Source organism: Heterodontus francisci, chromosome 45, assembly GCF_036365525.1.
Source record: "Heterodontus francisci isolate sHetFra1 chromosome 45, sHetFra1.hap1, whole genome shotgun sequence".
Lineage (NCBI taxonomy): Eukaryota > Metazoa > Chordata > Chondrichthyes > Heterodontiformes > Heterodontidae > Heterodontus > Heterodontus francisci.
In genome coordinates, this window is record NC_090415.1 from 14858418 (window position 1) to 14871257 (window position 12840).

Below are 12840 nucleotides of genomic sequence, written 5' to 3' on the forward strand. Positions count from 1 at the left end.
TTATTTATTACACCACAGGAAAGGCTAAAGCGAAACTGCATGCTTTTGGACAGCAAAGCGCATGGTTGTTTAATACAATTTAACACACGATATTTGCTGGATAGTGAGGACAACCTCTTTCGGAATATTGGAACTTGAAGAAACTACTGCAAAATTTCCCATAACAATTTATGTAAAGGGTCAGTGCGCCCTGCAGTTTTACAGCTTTCCCCAGTACTAAGTCGTCGGGTATCATGCCAATAGTACCCTCAGGTTCAGGTTAGTGAATTGGTTAGTAACATTTACTTCTGAAGACTCACAGTTTGTTCCCTGTCCGACTAGCAAATGGAGATGAACTGCAGAAAAAACAAAATACGAAGAAAGTAAAAAAAAATGCACATCGATATTTTAATGATCTCCAACCAAATGTACCAATTCTCAGAGAATCGATATAGCCACTTCCTAAATTATCATTGTATTAGGAACATTAGGAAGAGGCGAAGGTCATTAAACTTCTTTCATCTGCCCCACTGTTCAATTTTATAATAGCTCACCTGTATCTCAGCTTCATTTTCCTGACTTCACTCCATAGCCCTCAATACCCAAAGTAACAGCTATTGATCTCAGCTTTGAAGGCTCAAGTTGACGGTTTACACCCAAGTGTTTATTTTGGGTGAGAATGCGACAGATGCCCACTGTGTTAGGAAGTACTTTCTGAGTTCTCTCCTGAATCGCTGAGTGCTCAATTGCAAGTTGTGTGTTCTCGATTCTTCTAAAACTTAGTTTGCTTTTAGGTTCCCCATTATCGTAGAACCAGTTTTTTTCATTATCCGTGTCTCGATCAGATCAACCTGTAATCTTCTATACTCAAAGACTGCAAGGCATATTTACACAGTTTGTTCTCATGCTTTACATAAAGTTTGCATTTCTCGGAGCAAAGGAACAGAGGAACAGCCCCTAGCCTGTTACGCCATTCAATAAGATAATTTCTGATTTGCATTCGAACTCCATCTGCAAGCCTTGGCTCCATAATCTCTGAATAAGAAATTTAATCATCTTGGCGCGTAAAGCACTATGCACCTCAAGGTATAAAAAACATTGAGATAGCATCTTTTGCATTCCACCGCCCATTCGGTGAAACACGAGTTCCCTAATTCGGACCTATAGGGTCTGGAGGTGATTTCAAGTGCTTGGATCCTTGTTTTGGATTCTGCAACAGTGAACAACTTTTTCGTTCTCTATATTTTCAATTATTGTCAAAATCTTAAAAATCCCGATCAAAATAATCTTTTAGCCTTCTCTATTCCAGGCAATGCAAGCTTTCGTCATTAGTTGGGGCCCTGGTAACATGTCCGGGACGAGGCGCAGCACTCCTGCCAAGGGCAATATTTTCTCATGGCATCAATGAACTATGACGCACACATCTTGAATCGTAATTACATGACGAACAAAATCATCTCACTCCGGTCACATTGAAAATGATTTGTTTTTGAAAGAATCTCACTCTGTCATGTAGTGGAACTAAATTGTTTTTCGTAACCTGTAGATTATGGCGAAAACAGATAGCTGCATTCATTATATAATAATAATATAATAATAATATAGCTGCATTCATTGCTATATACACATGGAAGGTGAAGTAGACGGAAAAAGTGAGTGATGGACATAAAGCCAGTTAAATATATCGATATCATTTTTCTTTTTTGGGAACACATATCTTCCCTTTACTTCCTTTCAGCTTGCTTTCATGAGGAGAGTGGTCAAAAAATGACTGGAGTGTATGTGTTTTCCCTCTGTGATGATCTAAGACCACGATTTTCGGACTTTACCCTGTAAAGTTGTATTTATAATCCCTATAATTTCAATAAGTATGTCTAATATGTGAATTTTGAAGAAAAAGTAGTTTCTCCGACCTGAGCCCTGATCCTGCAAGGCTTCAGTTCAGGCGGCTTTCTGAACTGTTAAAAGTTCTATTGAAAGAAAGATCCTTGGCTTAAAAGTCAAGGGAGAGCTGCCTCCACCTTTGTTGGGCGCCGCCAGTATTTTCGCGTGGCTCAGCCCTTAATTGTCCTCGGTCGGGACATCCGCACCTCTGAGGCTGGCTGTCCCGCCTCCAAGAGCTGCCAGCCAGTCAGACGGCAACTCTTCAGCAGTGCAACCAGGAGCAGCGGTTACTGCTGGGACTGCACCCAAAGAGAGGTGGTGTGATGGACTTCCCCTCGGAACAAGAATGTGGGGATCAGGCTTTATCCGCAAGGGTAGGGGGCTGGGAGTTTATGGCAGAGGGGTGGTTTTAGCAGGGGACAGCCCATGAAGCTTGAGGAGCCCACCACAAGCCACAGGGTGCCAGATCAGGCGGGCCCTTCTGCAGCCCTCAAGTCGGCTGCCAGGTTTTCCTGCGTCCTGCTCCTCTTCGGGTGCTGAAGTTACCGTCAGCTGCTGGTAAGATACTAGCAAGGAGGCCCGTAAGTGGCACTTTACTGGGTCTCAGTTGGCTTGGGTCGGACAGGCCGTATGCCACCACTACCCACCACTCCCATACACCCTTCGCTAGTAAAATAGCGAGGGGCGGGTGAGGTGGTGGTTAGGCAACTGGATTTGACTCCCCCCCGCCCCTCACCGTCCCCCCGCCCCTCCCCCCACTCCCCCGGCGTCCGCTTCTGGAGCAGGGCATAAACATCTGGCCAACTTGTCTTTCAAGGCGGTAATGAAAAAAAAAGTGAGACCCATACTCACCGATCCCAAGAACAACTGAGAAAGCAAACATGTTCCACTCAGGTTGGCACACTCTTGTCAGAATTAGCTTTTGTTATTTCTTGTTGTGACTTATTTTTGGATAATGCCTATGGCGTGGTTGCAGCTGCAGGAACAGAGATTACAACATAATAGTCAAGAATACTGTGTCACAAATTATAGCAGGGTGTTAGAATTAGTCAAGCAGTCACTGAGGAATAAAGAACATCCTTCAGTGGACAGTACATAATGTTACAAGACCTTTTCCTTCTGCCACAGATTTGGCATGCTACACCAGTATATATGCTTGCATGAGACATAAAGAAACCAGTGTGCATTTTAGGCAATCACAGTATTTTTCCTTCACCTCGCTAAAGATTTTTCACTATTGGAGGCATTGTTCTAATAATAAAGGATATCGAATTCGAAGTCAAAAGTAACGGATGCTGTCATAGGAACACGCCGAGATGGGTGGTTTCCCTTTCAGATTCTGTCTGTTGTATAACTGACTTCATCACGTTCTTTGTGCATATATTGTATTCATAAAATCTCTTCTAAAATGCAAGAACCCTGTTTTGGTTTTAGTGACAGATTTAGTTCCCGTGCTACTTGAGACAGCCTGTGGTTTTACTGTGGTCGGTAGAGTATTGAAAGGGAATGCTTGATGGCACGGCTGATCACGTTCATACGAAAACCCCAGAGATATTGTACAAAACATTTTACACATCTCCCATTTCAGATAATGATTGACTACAATGTTCTCAGAAAAGCAGTCGCTAATTAGTTCACTCTAAAACTTTTTCGTGTCCCTGAGAGACAAGATGAGCATTTGGTTGATAGCTATCTCGATATATATATATATATATATATAAGTATATCTGAAGATTCACAGCTACTGCAATACTAACCTACCTTCAAAGAACACAGCAGAGATGAATACGATTCAAATAACCTTAGCTGCTGCCTTTGAGAGCATGTAAGTACATAAACTGCACTTCCCTCTTTCATTTAAAACAAACTGCACAGTGAACACGTCTTCTTATTACTGATGCTGTGGCTGTGAAAATGGTTGTCAGCAGCTTTTACCACAACTATCATTTCACATAGGAAAGACGTCAAATGTAAAAAGAATACTGGATCAATCGTGATCTGAGTGCCTACTGCAGTCATCTAGTGACTCAGATCAGAACAAAAAACAATAATATGTGCAGTAGTAGACCACAAGCCTCCCCGAGCCTGCACTGCCATTCAATTCGATAATGGCAGGTCTTCTGCCCCTTGGGATCGGTGCTGGGACCCTTGCTGTTTGTGGTCTATATTAATGATTTAGACATGAATATAGGAGGTATGATCAGTAAGTTCTCAGATGGCACGAAATAGTGAGGATGAAAGCCTTAAATTGCAGGACGATTTTGATGGGCTGGTAAGATGTGCAGAGCAGTGGCAAATGGAATTTAATCCTGAGAAGTGTGAGTTGAGGCATTTTTGGAGGACTAACAGGGCAAGAGAATATACAATGGATGGTAGGACCCCAGAAAGTACAGAGGGTAAGAAGGACTTTGGTGTATTTGTCCATAGATCACTGAAGGCAGCAGCACAGGTAGATAAGGTGGTTAGGAAGTCATATGGGATACTTGCCTTTATTAGCCGAGGTATAGAATATAAGAGCAGGGAGGTTGTGATGGAGCTGTATAAAACGCTAGTTAGGCCACAGCTGGAGTACTGTGTGCAATTTTGGGAACCACACTATCGGAAGGATGTGATTGCACTGGTGAGGGTGAAGTGGAGTTTCATTAGGATGTTGTCTGAGCTGGAGCATTTCGGCTATGAAAAGAGACAGAAAAGCCGAGGGTTGTTTTCCTTAGAGCAGAGAAGGCCAAGGGGGGACATGATTGAAGTATACAAAATTATGAGGGGCATTGATAGGTTAGTATGGAAGAAACTTTTCCCGTTAGTGGAGGGGTCAATAACCAGAGGGCATAGATTTAAGGTAAGGGGCAGGAGGAATAGTGAGGATTTGAATGGAAGAAAAAACGATTGGAGGGTGGCTGGAATCGAGAGCGCACTTCCTGAAGAGGTGGTAGAGGCAGCAACCCTCACAACATTTAAGAAGTATGTAGATGAGCACTTGAAACGCCACAGCATACAAGGCTACGGGCCAAATGCTGGAAAATGCGATTAGAATAGTTAGGTGCTTGATGGCCGGCACAGATCCGATGGGCCGAAGGGCCTGTTTCTGTGCTGTATGACTCTATGACTTTATGACCCTTCTCCACACCCCGCCTGCTCCCGGTGATTCTCTGAGAGACCAAAACCATTCTATCTCTGCCTTAAATGTCGAAGATGGACAACAACTCCAAACATTCCCAGCCCTCTGAGTGCAGAAATTTCTCCAGTTCCCGTTCCAAATGATCGACCTCGGATTCTGAGACTGCACCCTTGTGTTCTCGATTTCCCAGGCAGCGGAAACAACCCCTCAGTGCCAACCCTTTCAAGCCGCTTCAGAATCTTACCTGTTTCAATGGGGTCACCTCTCGTTGCTTTAAGCTCCAGAGTATCGCCATAATTTACTCAGCATCTGATCATATGGCAACAATTCTCATCCCAGAAACCAATCGAGTGAAGCTTCTTTGTATTGCCTCAAAGCAAATATATTATTTGTTGCATACAGAGACCAAAACTGTGCACAGTGCACCAAGTGTGGTCTCACCAAAGCCCTAGACGATTGTCGCAAGAAATAGTTACTTATGTACTCCAATCCCATTGTCATGAAGGCCAACATGCCATGTGCCTTCTTAATTGCTTGTTGTACCTGTTTGTTAACTTTCTGTGTCTTTGTACGAATACATCCAAGTCTCAAGGAGCATTAACATTTAGAAGTTGCACGCCTTTCACATTGACCTCACACTTTCCCACGTTACACTTCATCTGGCAGCTTGTTGCCCACTCATTTACCTTTTTTGCAGCCTTTTTGCTTTCTCCTCACAGCTTACATTCCCGCCTAGCTTTGCATCATCACCAAATCTGGATACGCCACTTTCAGTCTCTTCAGCCAAGTCATTAATATAGATTCAAATTGCTAATCTGCAGCACTGATCCTTGTGGCACTCTACTGGTTACAGCCTGTCAACTTGAAAATGCTTTGTCTATCCCTACTTTCTGCTTCCTGCCCGTTGAACAATCATCCGTCCATACAAACATATTACTTCCAACCCCATGAGCACTGAACTTGCATTTTAACCTTTTACGTGGCAATTCTATAGAATGTCTTTTTGAAATCCAAGTATACGACACATAGTAACTCCCCTTTATCTCCCCTAACAGTTACATCCTCAACAAACTCTAGTAAATTTGTCAATCACGATTTCTGTTTCTTAAAACCATGTTGACTCTGTCTGATCATGTTATGAATGTCTACGTGTATTGTTAAGACGTCCTTACTGATAGATGCCAGCATTTCCTGTGTGCCTGATGTCTGGATAACTGGTCTGCAGTTTTCCTGTCCCTCCATTCTTGAATAAAGTTGTTACATTTTTAAGTTTCAGTTGGTGTTACCTGGATAAAGGTGAGACAGAGGACACCCGACAGGTCTTACCATGGGATTCTTGACCAAGTTAGACTTACAAGGTACAGATTCAAGTTTTGTGATCCAGTCAGAACGATTATTAGGCTTACCTAACATATACAAAGCTAACACTTAACAACGGCGATAGGTTATCAGCAACGATCAACACCGGTTCCTCTTCAGAGGTCGCTGGGCCCTAGACTTCTCTCCTTCTTCTTCTCATGTTGTGTTTTGTTCACTGTAGTCTATCTTCTCGTTCTACGTGTATCCTGTAACACCCTTTCTTTTACACTTCTTGGGGTGCTGGGATCTTACCATATTAGGTTATGAATTGTTCCAGGTATCCTAATTGGTCCTGGTTGACATCATTGTTGGACCCATGTTAGTTAATGCTTCAAACTATACACTTTACAGATGTTTCCTGGTTCTTTTTATTTTATCAAGGATCGTAAATGCCAGATTATTGCTGATACTAAACATTTTGTCAATTCTGCAGTTTCACACTTATCTCATCTCGACCCCTGTAAGGACTCTTCAGCCCATCTCTCCCACTGTTCTTACACAAAGGTTTAAACAGAGTATGGCCTTGAGAAAAAAAACACTTCATGATAAAGCAGGCTTTATTTCAACTAGACTTCAATGCATTAGTGTACATAGCATATAATTAGTACTATTTGTTTAGCTGTCCTTAATTTTTCAGAAACGTAATATATGTCCATAGCTTTTACAATGTGAGCCCCTCTGCAGCTGCATGACCTCCCCTTTCCATTTTAGGCTACATGCAGTTCCACACACAAGCACATCTCAACATTGACAAAATGTCATATTTCAGCGATTCTGACCGTCATGCTTTGCAATCCAGCCTTGCCATTACATTCAGCCTTAGAAAAAAGTATTAAAAAGTTACTCATAAAATTAAGTTGCAAATTCTCTACACCTTATAGTCCCCACCTAGAGAATGAAGTATTCATGTACTGATTCCTCGCGCCATCTACAAACGCCTTATCAATCGTCATAATCCCCTATTTGCGGTCCTTCAATCAGATTAGAATAGAAGAGCCTTGATGTACCTGCGATCAATAAACATTGTCTCAAATCTTTCATGATCGTTCCTGCACAGAAGACACTTTGCTCACCAAAGGACTCAATAACCTCTTCGAGACAGGGGAGGCTCTCTTTAGGAATAAGATACTGTTTACTGATAGACTGGGCCATTAATACATCCCTATCAGTCATCCACAATCATCTTTAGATGTGGCGAAAGCGGAGGAGGGCTGTTGAATCAGACTTGTGAGTCTGGGTGAGCTGGGATGTTGTAACGAATCACTCCCCAGACAACACCGTCTATCCCTGGTTGTCGTATATAAATTCCCATTACCCCCAAAGAATAGTGACAACAGTAGATTAATTGGGATGCACCAAAGCCTGGGCCCTATTGGCGCTGGATTTAGCAAAGCAACCCTTACACACTGCGAGTTGACATGCAGGGTCTGAGGTACGAGCAATTGTCACAGTGGTTCCAGCGTCCACCAGCATAAATTGTTGTTGGCACCGGGACAGCATAACGGTGATCACTAGCCATCCATTCTCATCACGTCTGAACCCCACTTCAGGCCATGTGTTTGTGGGGCTGTCTCCTTCAGAGGGGGTATCCCCCTTGGCCTCTACTGACTGTCCCGAAGCCTGAGCCATCTGACCGTCAGTGCTCTGGGTCGGTCATGAACCTCTGCATAATGGTTGGCAATTTATCTACATTTTTAGTGGTATTTCCCAATCTGGTGGCTAGAGTCTGTATCTGGTTTGTAAGCGTATATTGGTGGAGGGGCGAATAATGAGCTAACTCTTGACGTGATGTTGGCCTACCCACAAGTATAGAATGACCCTAATTTTTAAGGCACTATTTTCGGTACTTCACTGCGCAGACAGCTGCTTTCTTGGGCATCAATGTCTTAGACAGAAAAATCAGGTTGTTTTTACATTTTGGAGGAGGTGAGCCCACTAGGTCATACGAACGACTGCATAACCCAGGGTAGATCGCAAGCCCAGCTGAATATTCATAGCGTGTTGACCTTTTGTCATGAAACACCTTAGAAATATGTAAGCTCATTGAGGAGGGAGGGGGGGGGGTGGGGTTGATCTGCGTGTAGCTTATTCTTATACTTGAGTGAATGGCACTCCCCACTTAAAAATCATTCCATTCAAAAAATTCCTCTTTCTTTCTTTTTTTGCTGAAGAGATGTTCATTCTAAATTATTGTGATGTTGAAAGTTCCGTTTCAAGTAACATATCATACATAAAATTAAACGATTCGACAGCTATCTCTTTACCTATATTAATTTTGTGCATCGTTCTTACTAAGTACTAGATCTAGCCCTCAGTTGTCTTAATCAAGATTCCATATCCTTCTTTATGTCAAGCGCCCAACAATTTTACCCCTCTGACAGGTACCATTCTATCCTGATTTTAAAGTCAGTTTCTCTATGGAGTATGCAGCAATGCCTTGATAGTTTAAACTGTTTTCTCACTCCACTGGTCACTTTAACCATTTCCTGTCGTACTGTGTCAAGTAGTGAAGCATGTCTGAGACCCGTCCAGTTGTGCAAGTCATCATGCATTTTGCATGTTATTTATTTTAACACGTGGCAAATTACGTTTCCACACTTACACCGGAGTCCCGACATCAAGTCACATATTCTTAACTCTCCATTGATCATATCACACGATCAAGGGTGGGGGGTGCGTTGTATGAGGTCTTTGATTATTTCCCACTGCATGGTCCTGCTATAGTAGTCAGACTAGCCAATGAATTTAAAACAAAATCGGCAATGGTGCAAGTATCTCCAAGAGAAAACTACTAAATGCAATTTCTAACCAAATGTCCCTAACTCTTCCAATTCATATTCTTTAGTTTGATTTTTCCTGCCTCTGTCACTCACACTCATCACTTAGTCTCATGCAGTTTTAAACATCCCATTAGTTCCTATTCTATTTCATTTATGAAACCTGGAGGAACGTTACAGTCCAATATTCATATTACCTTTTAAACAGAAATCAAACAGTTCTATTTGATTCCAGGCATTAGCATAGGCTGAATTTTTACAGCTCGCCACCGATCTCAGCAGCGAACTTCAAAAATGGCGCAGCATATGCGTCAGATGTGCTCCCCCAGCCTCCACGATATTTAGTGTGCTGGCTCATTTACATGGAGAGTGCATGTGCTCTGTCCCCGGCAATGGCATCCGGCACCGGCACACAGGCGCTGGTGCCATTAATAAAGGTTTGCAGGCCTTTCCCAGGCATTTTAATTTTTAAAGTACACGGTTCTTCAGAAAATATGATCAAATTGTATTCAAAGTTCCAAGCACCTGTCATACCCACCCCGTTATGACTAATAGGTTTATTAATTGCCCACGCCCCCAACAAATCTTTTCTTCCGATCCCGAACTTCTCCCACCTCACCATCTTTAGTAACTTTGACCTTCAATCCCTTCCCACCATCCCATAAACCAATAGCAATGGTATTCCTCGGTCCACCCTTCCTTTGCTGAACACTTCACTCCTCTCCCTCCTCACCAGCGGGCCGCCTCGGATCTCCCCGGCATCGGGTAGCGTGGCAGGCCTGTCATGGAAGTATTTTCAGGGTCCCTCCACCACAAACCCGGATGTTGGCGGGGGGGGGGGGGCGTCTAAAATATCTTAAATAAAAGCAGCATACTGCGGATGCTGGAAATCTGAAATAAAAACAAGAAATGCTGGAACCACTCAGCAGGTTTGGCAGCATCTGTGAAAAGAGAAGCAGAGTTAACGTTTCGGGTCAGTGACCCTTCTTCGGAACTCCCAGGGTCACTGACCCGAAACGTTAACTCTGCTTCTCTTTTCACATATGTTCTAAAATATCTTGTTTGTTGTTTTTTTTTATCACAAGTATATTTTATTTTCTTATAAGTAGCTTGCTAAGTTACACTGACCATTTTGCATTACAAATTATTCCAAATTGAAATAACAGTGTTATTGGGCTGGCAGGTTTTGTTACTGTTCAATTTATTTATCCCCAAAGGAAATCTTTATTTATATAAGTAAGCACCACCTAGACTGCCTTGCTATCAGGTATTTTTTTAAAACTAAAATTTGATTATCTCCTTAGATTTCAGGTAAATGTTGCCTTTGAGCGCTTGAAATAGCTAGCCATATTAATTCATTTTAATCGATTCAAATCTCAAAAAGAATTATCCCCAGGACTGATGATTTAATATTTCCAGCTGGCTTCAATATCTATCCTTCTAAAATTATGTTCCTTGGAAGATAACAAATGGCTTGAACGGCTTAAGGCGAAGTCTTTGTGTGGCAAAACCTTTCGTCCAAAGCGCCATCATGCTGTGACATTTGACGTATGCAGATAAATTCTTAAAAAAAATAAACTTCGAAATCTCTTGTGGTAGGATCTGTATGCATGTTGTCCTGACCATTGTTGTCTGCTGTAAAAATCACAACGAATCCATTTGGTCCTACTCAAAATCCCATGGGCTAATTTGTCCAAACAAATGTGCTAATTTAGGAACTTACATTTTATTAACGTCCAATACGAACATTTACACTCAGAAATATGAAATGTCTGTGGCAAATTCAATGAGAAAAAAAAATCTTGCCAGCACAAAGGTTAAATGGCTCTGCTCATTTTCAAAGTGGTGGAGCAAAATATTCCTACTTTATGCAACTTTTATTTTCAAACTAAACTTCCCCAATTGCAAAAGAACTAATGAAACTCAATTTTCAACAGATTTTCCAAATGCTCTTTTTTTTGTATCCTTAGGCATTGGAAACAATAAAAATCATGAGTAACATTATCATCTTCAATAGAAAACATCTCCATTAGGGAAGACAATATTTTAGATTAAACATTGTGGCCACTAATGACATTTCAGTCTTCCAAACTTAACAGGGTAATCGTAATAATCGTAAATTAATACAGACCAATGCTTATTAACCACACACTGAACAGAATAGCAAGAGGTGTTTTTGAGAAAGATGATGTAATATAACTATAAACATGGAACAAGCTAAATAAAAGGTTAGCGTTCACAATTAAATAAACCCTTCAATATTCTTACAACAAAAGAAAAAAAAACATTGCCAATCTGAATTTCTGCAGTCGAGAGCGCAAGCAGGCACAGATATGAAATAACACAGGAACTGAGTGCCAGTGCTGGCAAGCCCTCTTAATCATGAACACCGAGTTGGCGTCCGATATCTTGATCGATTCATTACCTCCCGTACCGAACCAAATTCTGTCCTGGTGGTAGTCTATGCTGGTTCCCAAGATCCACACGTAAGTAACAAAAATAAAATCAAATTCTCATTCATCGAAAAGAGCAATTATGATTAATTTCTAACAGTAGTTTTAACCATTGCTTTGGAGGTTTTAACTTAGCTATTCTCCTGGACAATCTTAAAAAAAAAGAAAGCATTTACCATCAGTCTGAGGGATGGTTTCACTTCCGTTTTTTAATTTTCCATTGAGTAACACATTTTTGATCTTCACTATGGGTATTATTTTATTATCAGTTGCCTTTGAAATCTATTTCAATTCCTCAGATTTAAAATTCACTCTTGAGTGTGGTCCGCTTCTCTGCGGGGTTGGTGTACTCCCTGAAATCCACCACGTGCATGCTGTAGTTGTTGTTACACATCAGTTTAGGAACAATTAGTTTGATTCAATTCTTGTTTCAATTGATGTATTGCATGACTAGCTTGGAGAACCATAAGGTTCTCTTGTTGCAGATATACCTTAAATGGCACACAGAATCTCAAATTAACTTGCTTTCAGAATAGGCAGAAATGTAGTGAACTGAGCTGTAAGCAAATATTATGTCCTCATGTCTTTGGAGTAGGACTTAAGCACTCAATCACTTGGACTGAGCAACAAAACTCCTACCACTGTAAAAGGCATAGGCTAGTCTGCTTGTTGATATTGTTAATGTGCACAGAATTCAAGGGAGATTTGCAGCATACAGGGCAATATGATGGATGGATGGATAAAGAGATGTTTGGATGACCAGATAAATATACAAATAGATAGATCGATAGATAGATAGATAGATAGATAGATAGATAGATAGATAGATAGATAGATAGATAGATAGATAGATAGATAGATAGATAGATAGACAGACAGACTGCCATAGCAAGATTTGGAAATCGTAATCCCCAGGGGTATGTTCTGGTTCCTCAATTTCTCACCTTAGTTATTAGTGACTCAGAAGTATGAATGGAGAGATGTAAATTCATTGTTTTGTGTATAGATTGCAGTCAATTATGAGGGTTAGCAAGTAGTGCTGGAAGTCTCAAAGAGACATGGTCAGATGAATTGAGTGGTTAATTCCCTGCTGGATTAAGTTCAGTTTGCGAAAGAAGGATCTCATCCACGTTTTATTCCCACCCCCCCCAATAAAGATAAAGAGGAATATTTCCCAAAAAGCAATAAACGAAAGACTAGGGAGCAAGGAGATTTCGGAAAAAAACAGAAATAATGCTGTATATCCTCACCAGGCACCAGCATTTATGGA

General features: G+C 41.4%; 1 protein-coding gene across 5 annotated transcripts in view; it reads right to left on the reverse strand.

Moving 5' to 3' along the window:
• Window positions 1-12840, reverse strand: part of LOC137356126 (immunoglobulin superfamily member 1-like) — a 78901-nt gene that overhangs the window by 19779 nt on the left and 46282 nt on the right. For 3 of the 5 annotated variants that reach the window (XM_068021927.1, XM_068021924.1, XM_068021926.1), the window contains 2 exons: window positions 2716-2839; window positions 300-335 (listed from right to left, as the gene is read on the reverse strand). In XM_068021927.1, the coding sequence (XP_067878028.1) occupies window positions 300-335; window positions 2716-2746 (67 nt within the window). In that variant the 5' untranslated portion in view covers window positions 2747-2839. Of the gene's footprint in view, window positions 1-299; window positions 336-533; window positions 1520-2715; window positions 2840-3624; window positions 3741-12840 lie in introns of those variants that run through there. The other 2 variants (XM_068021928.1, XM_068021925.1) reach the window with 2 other exon arrangements.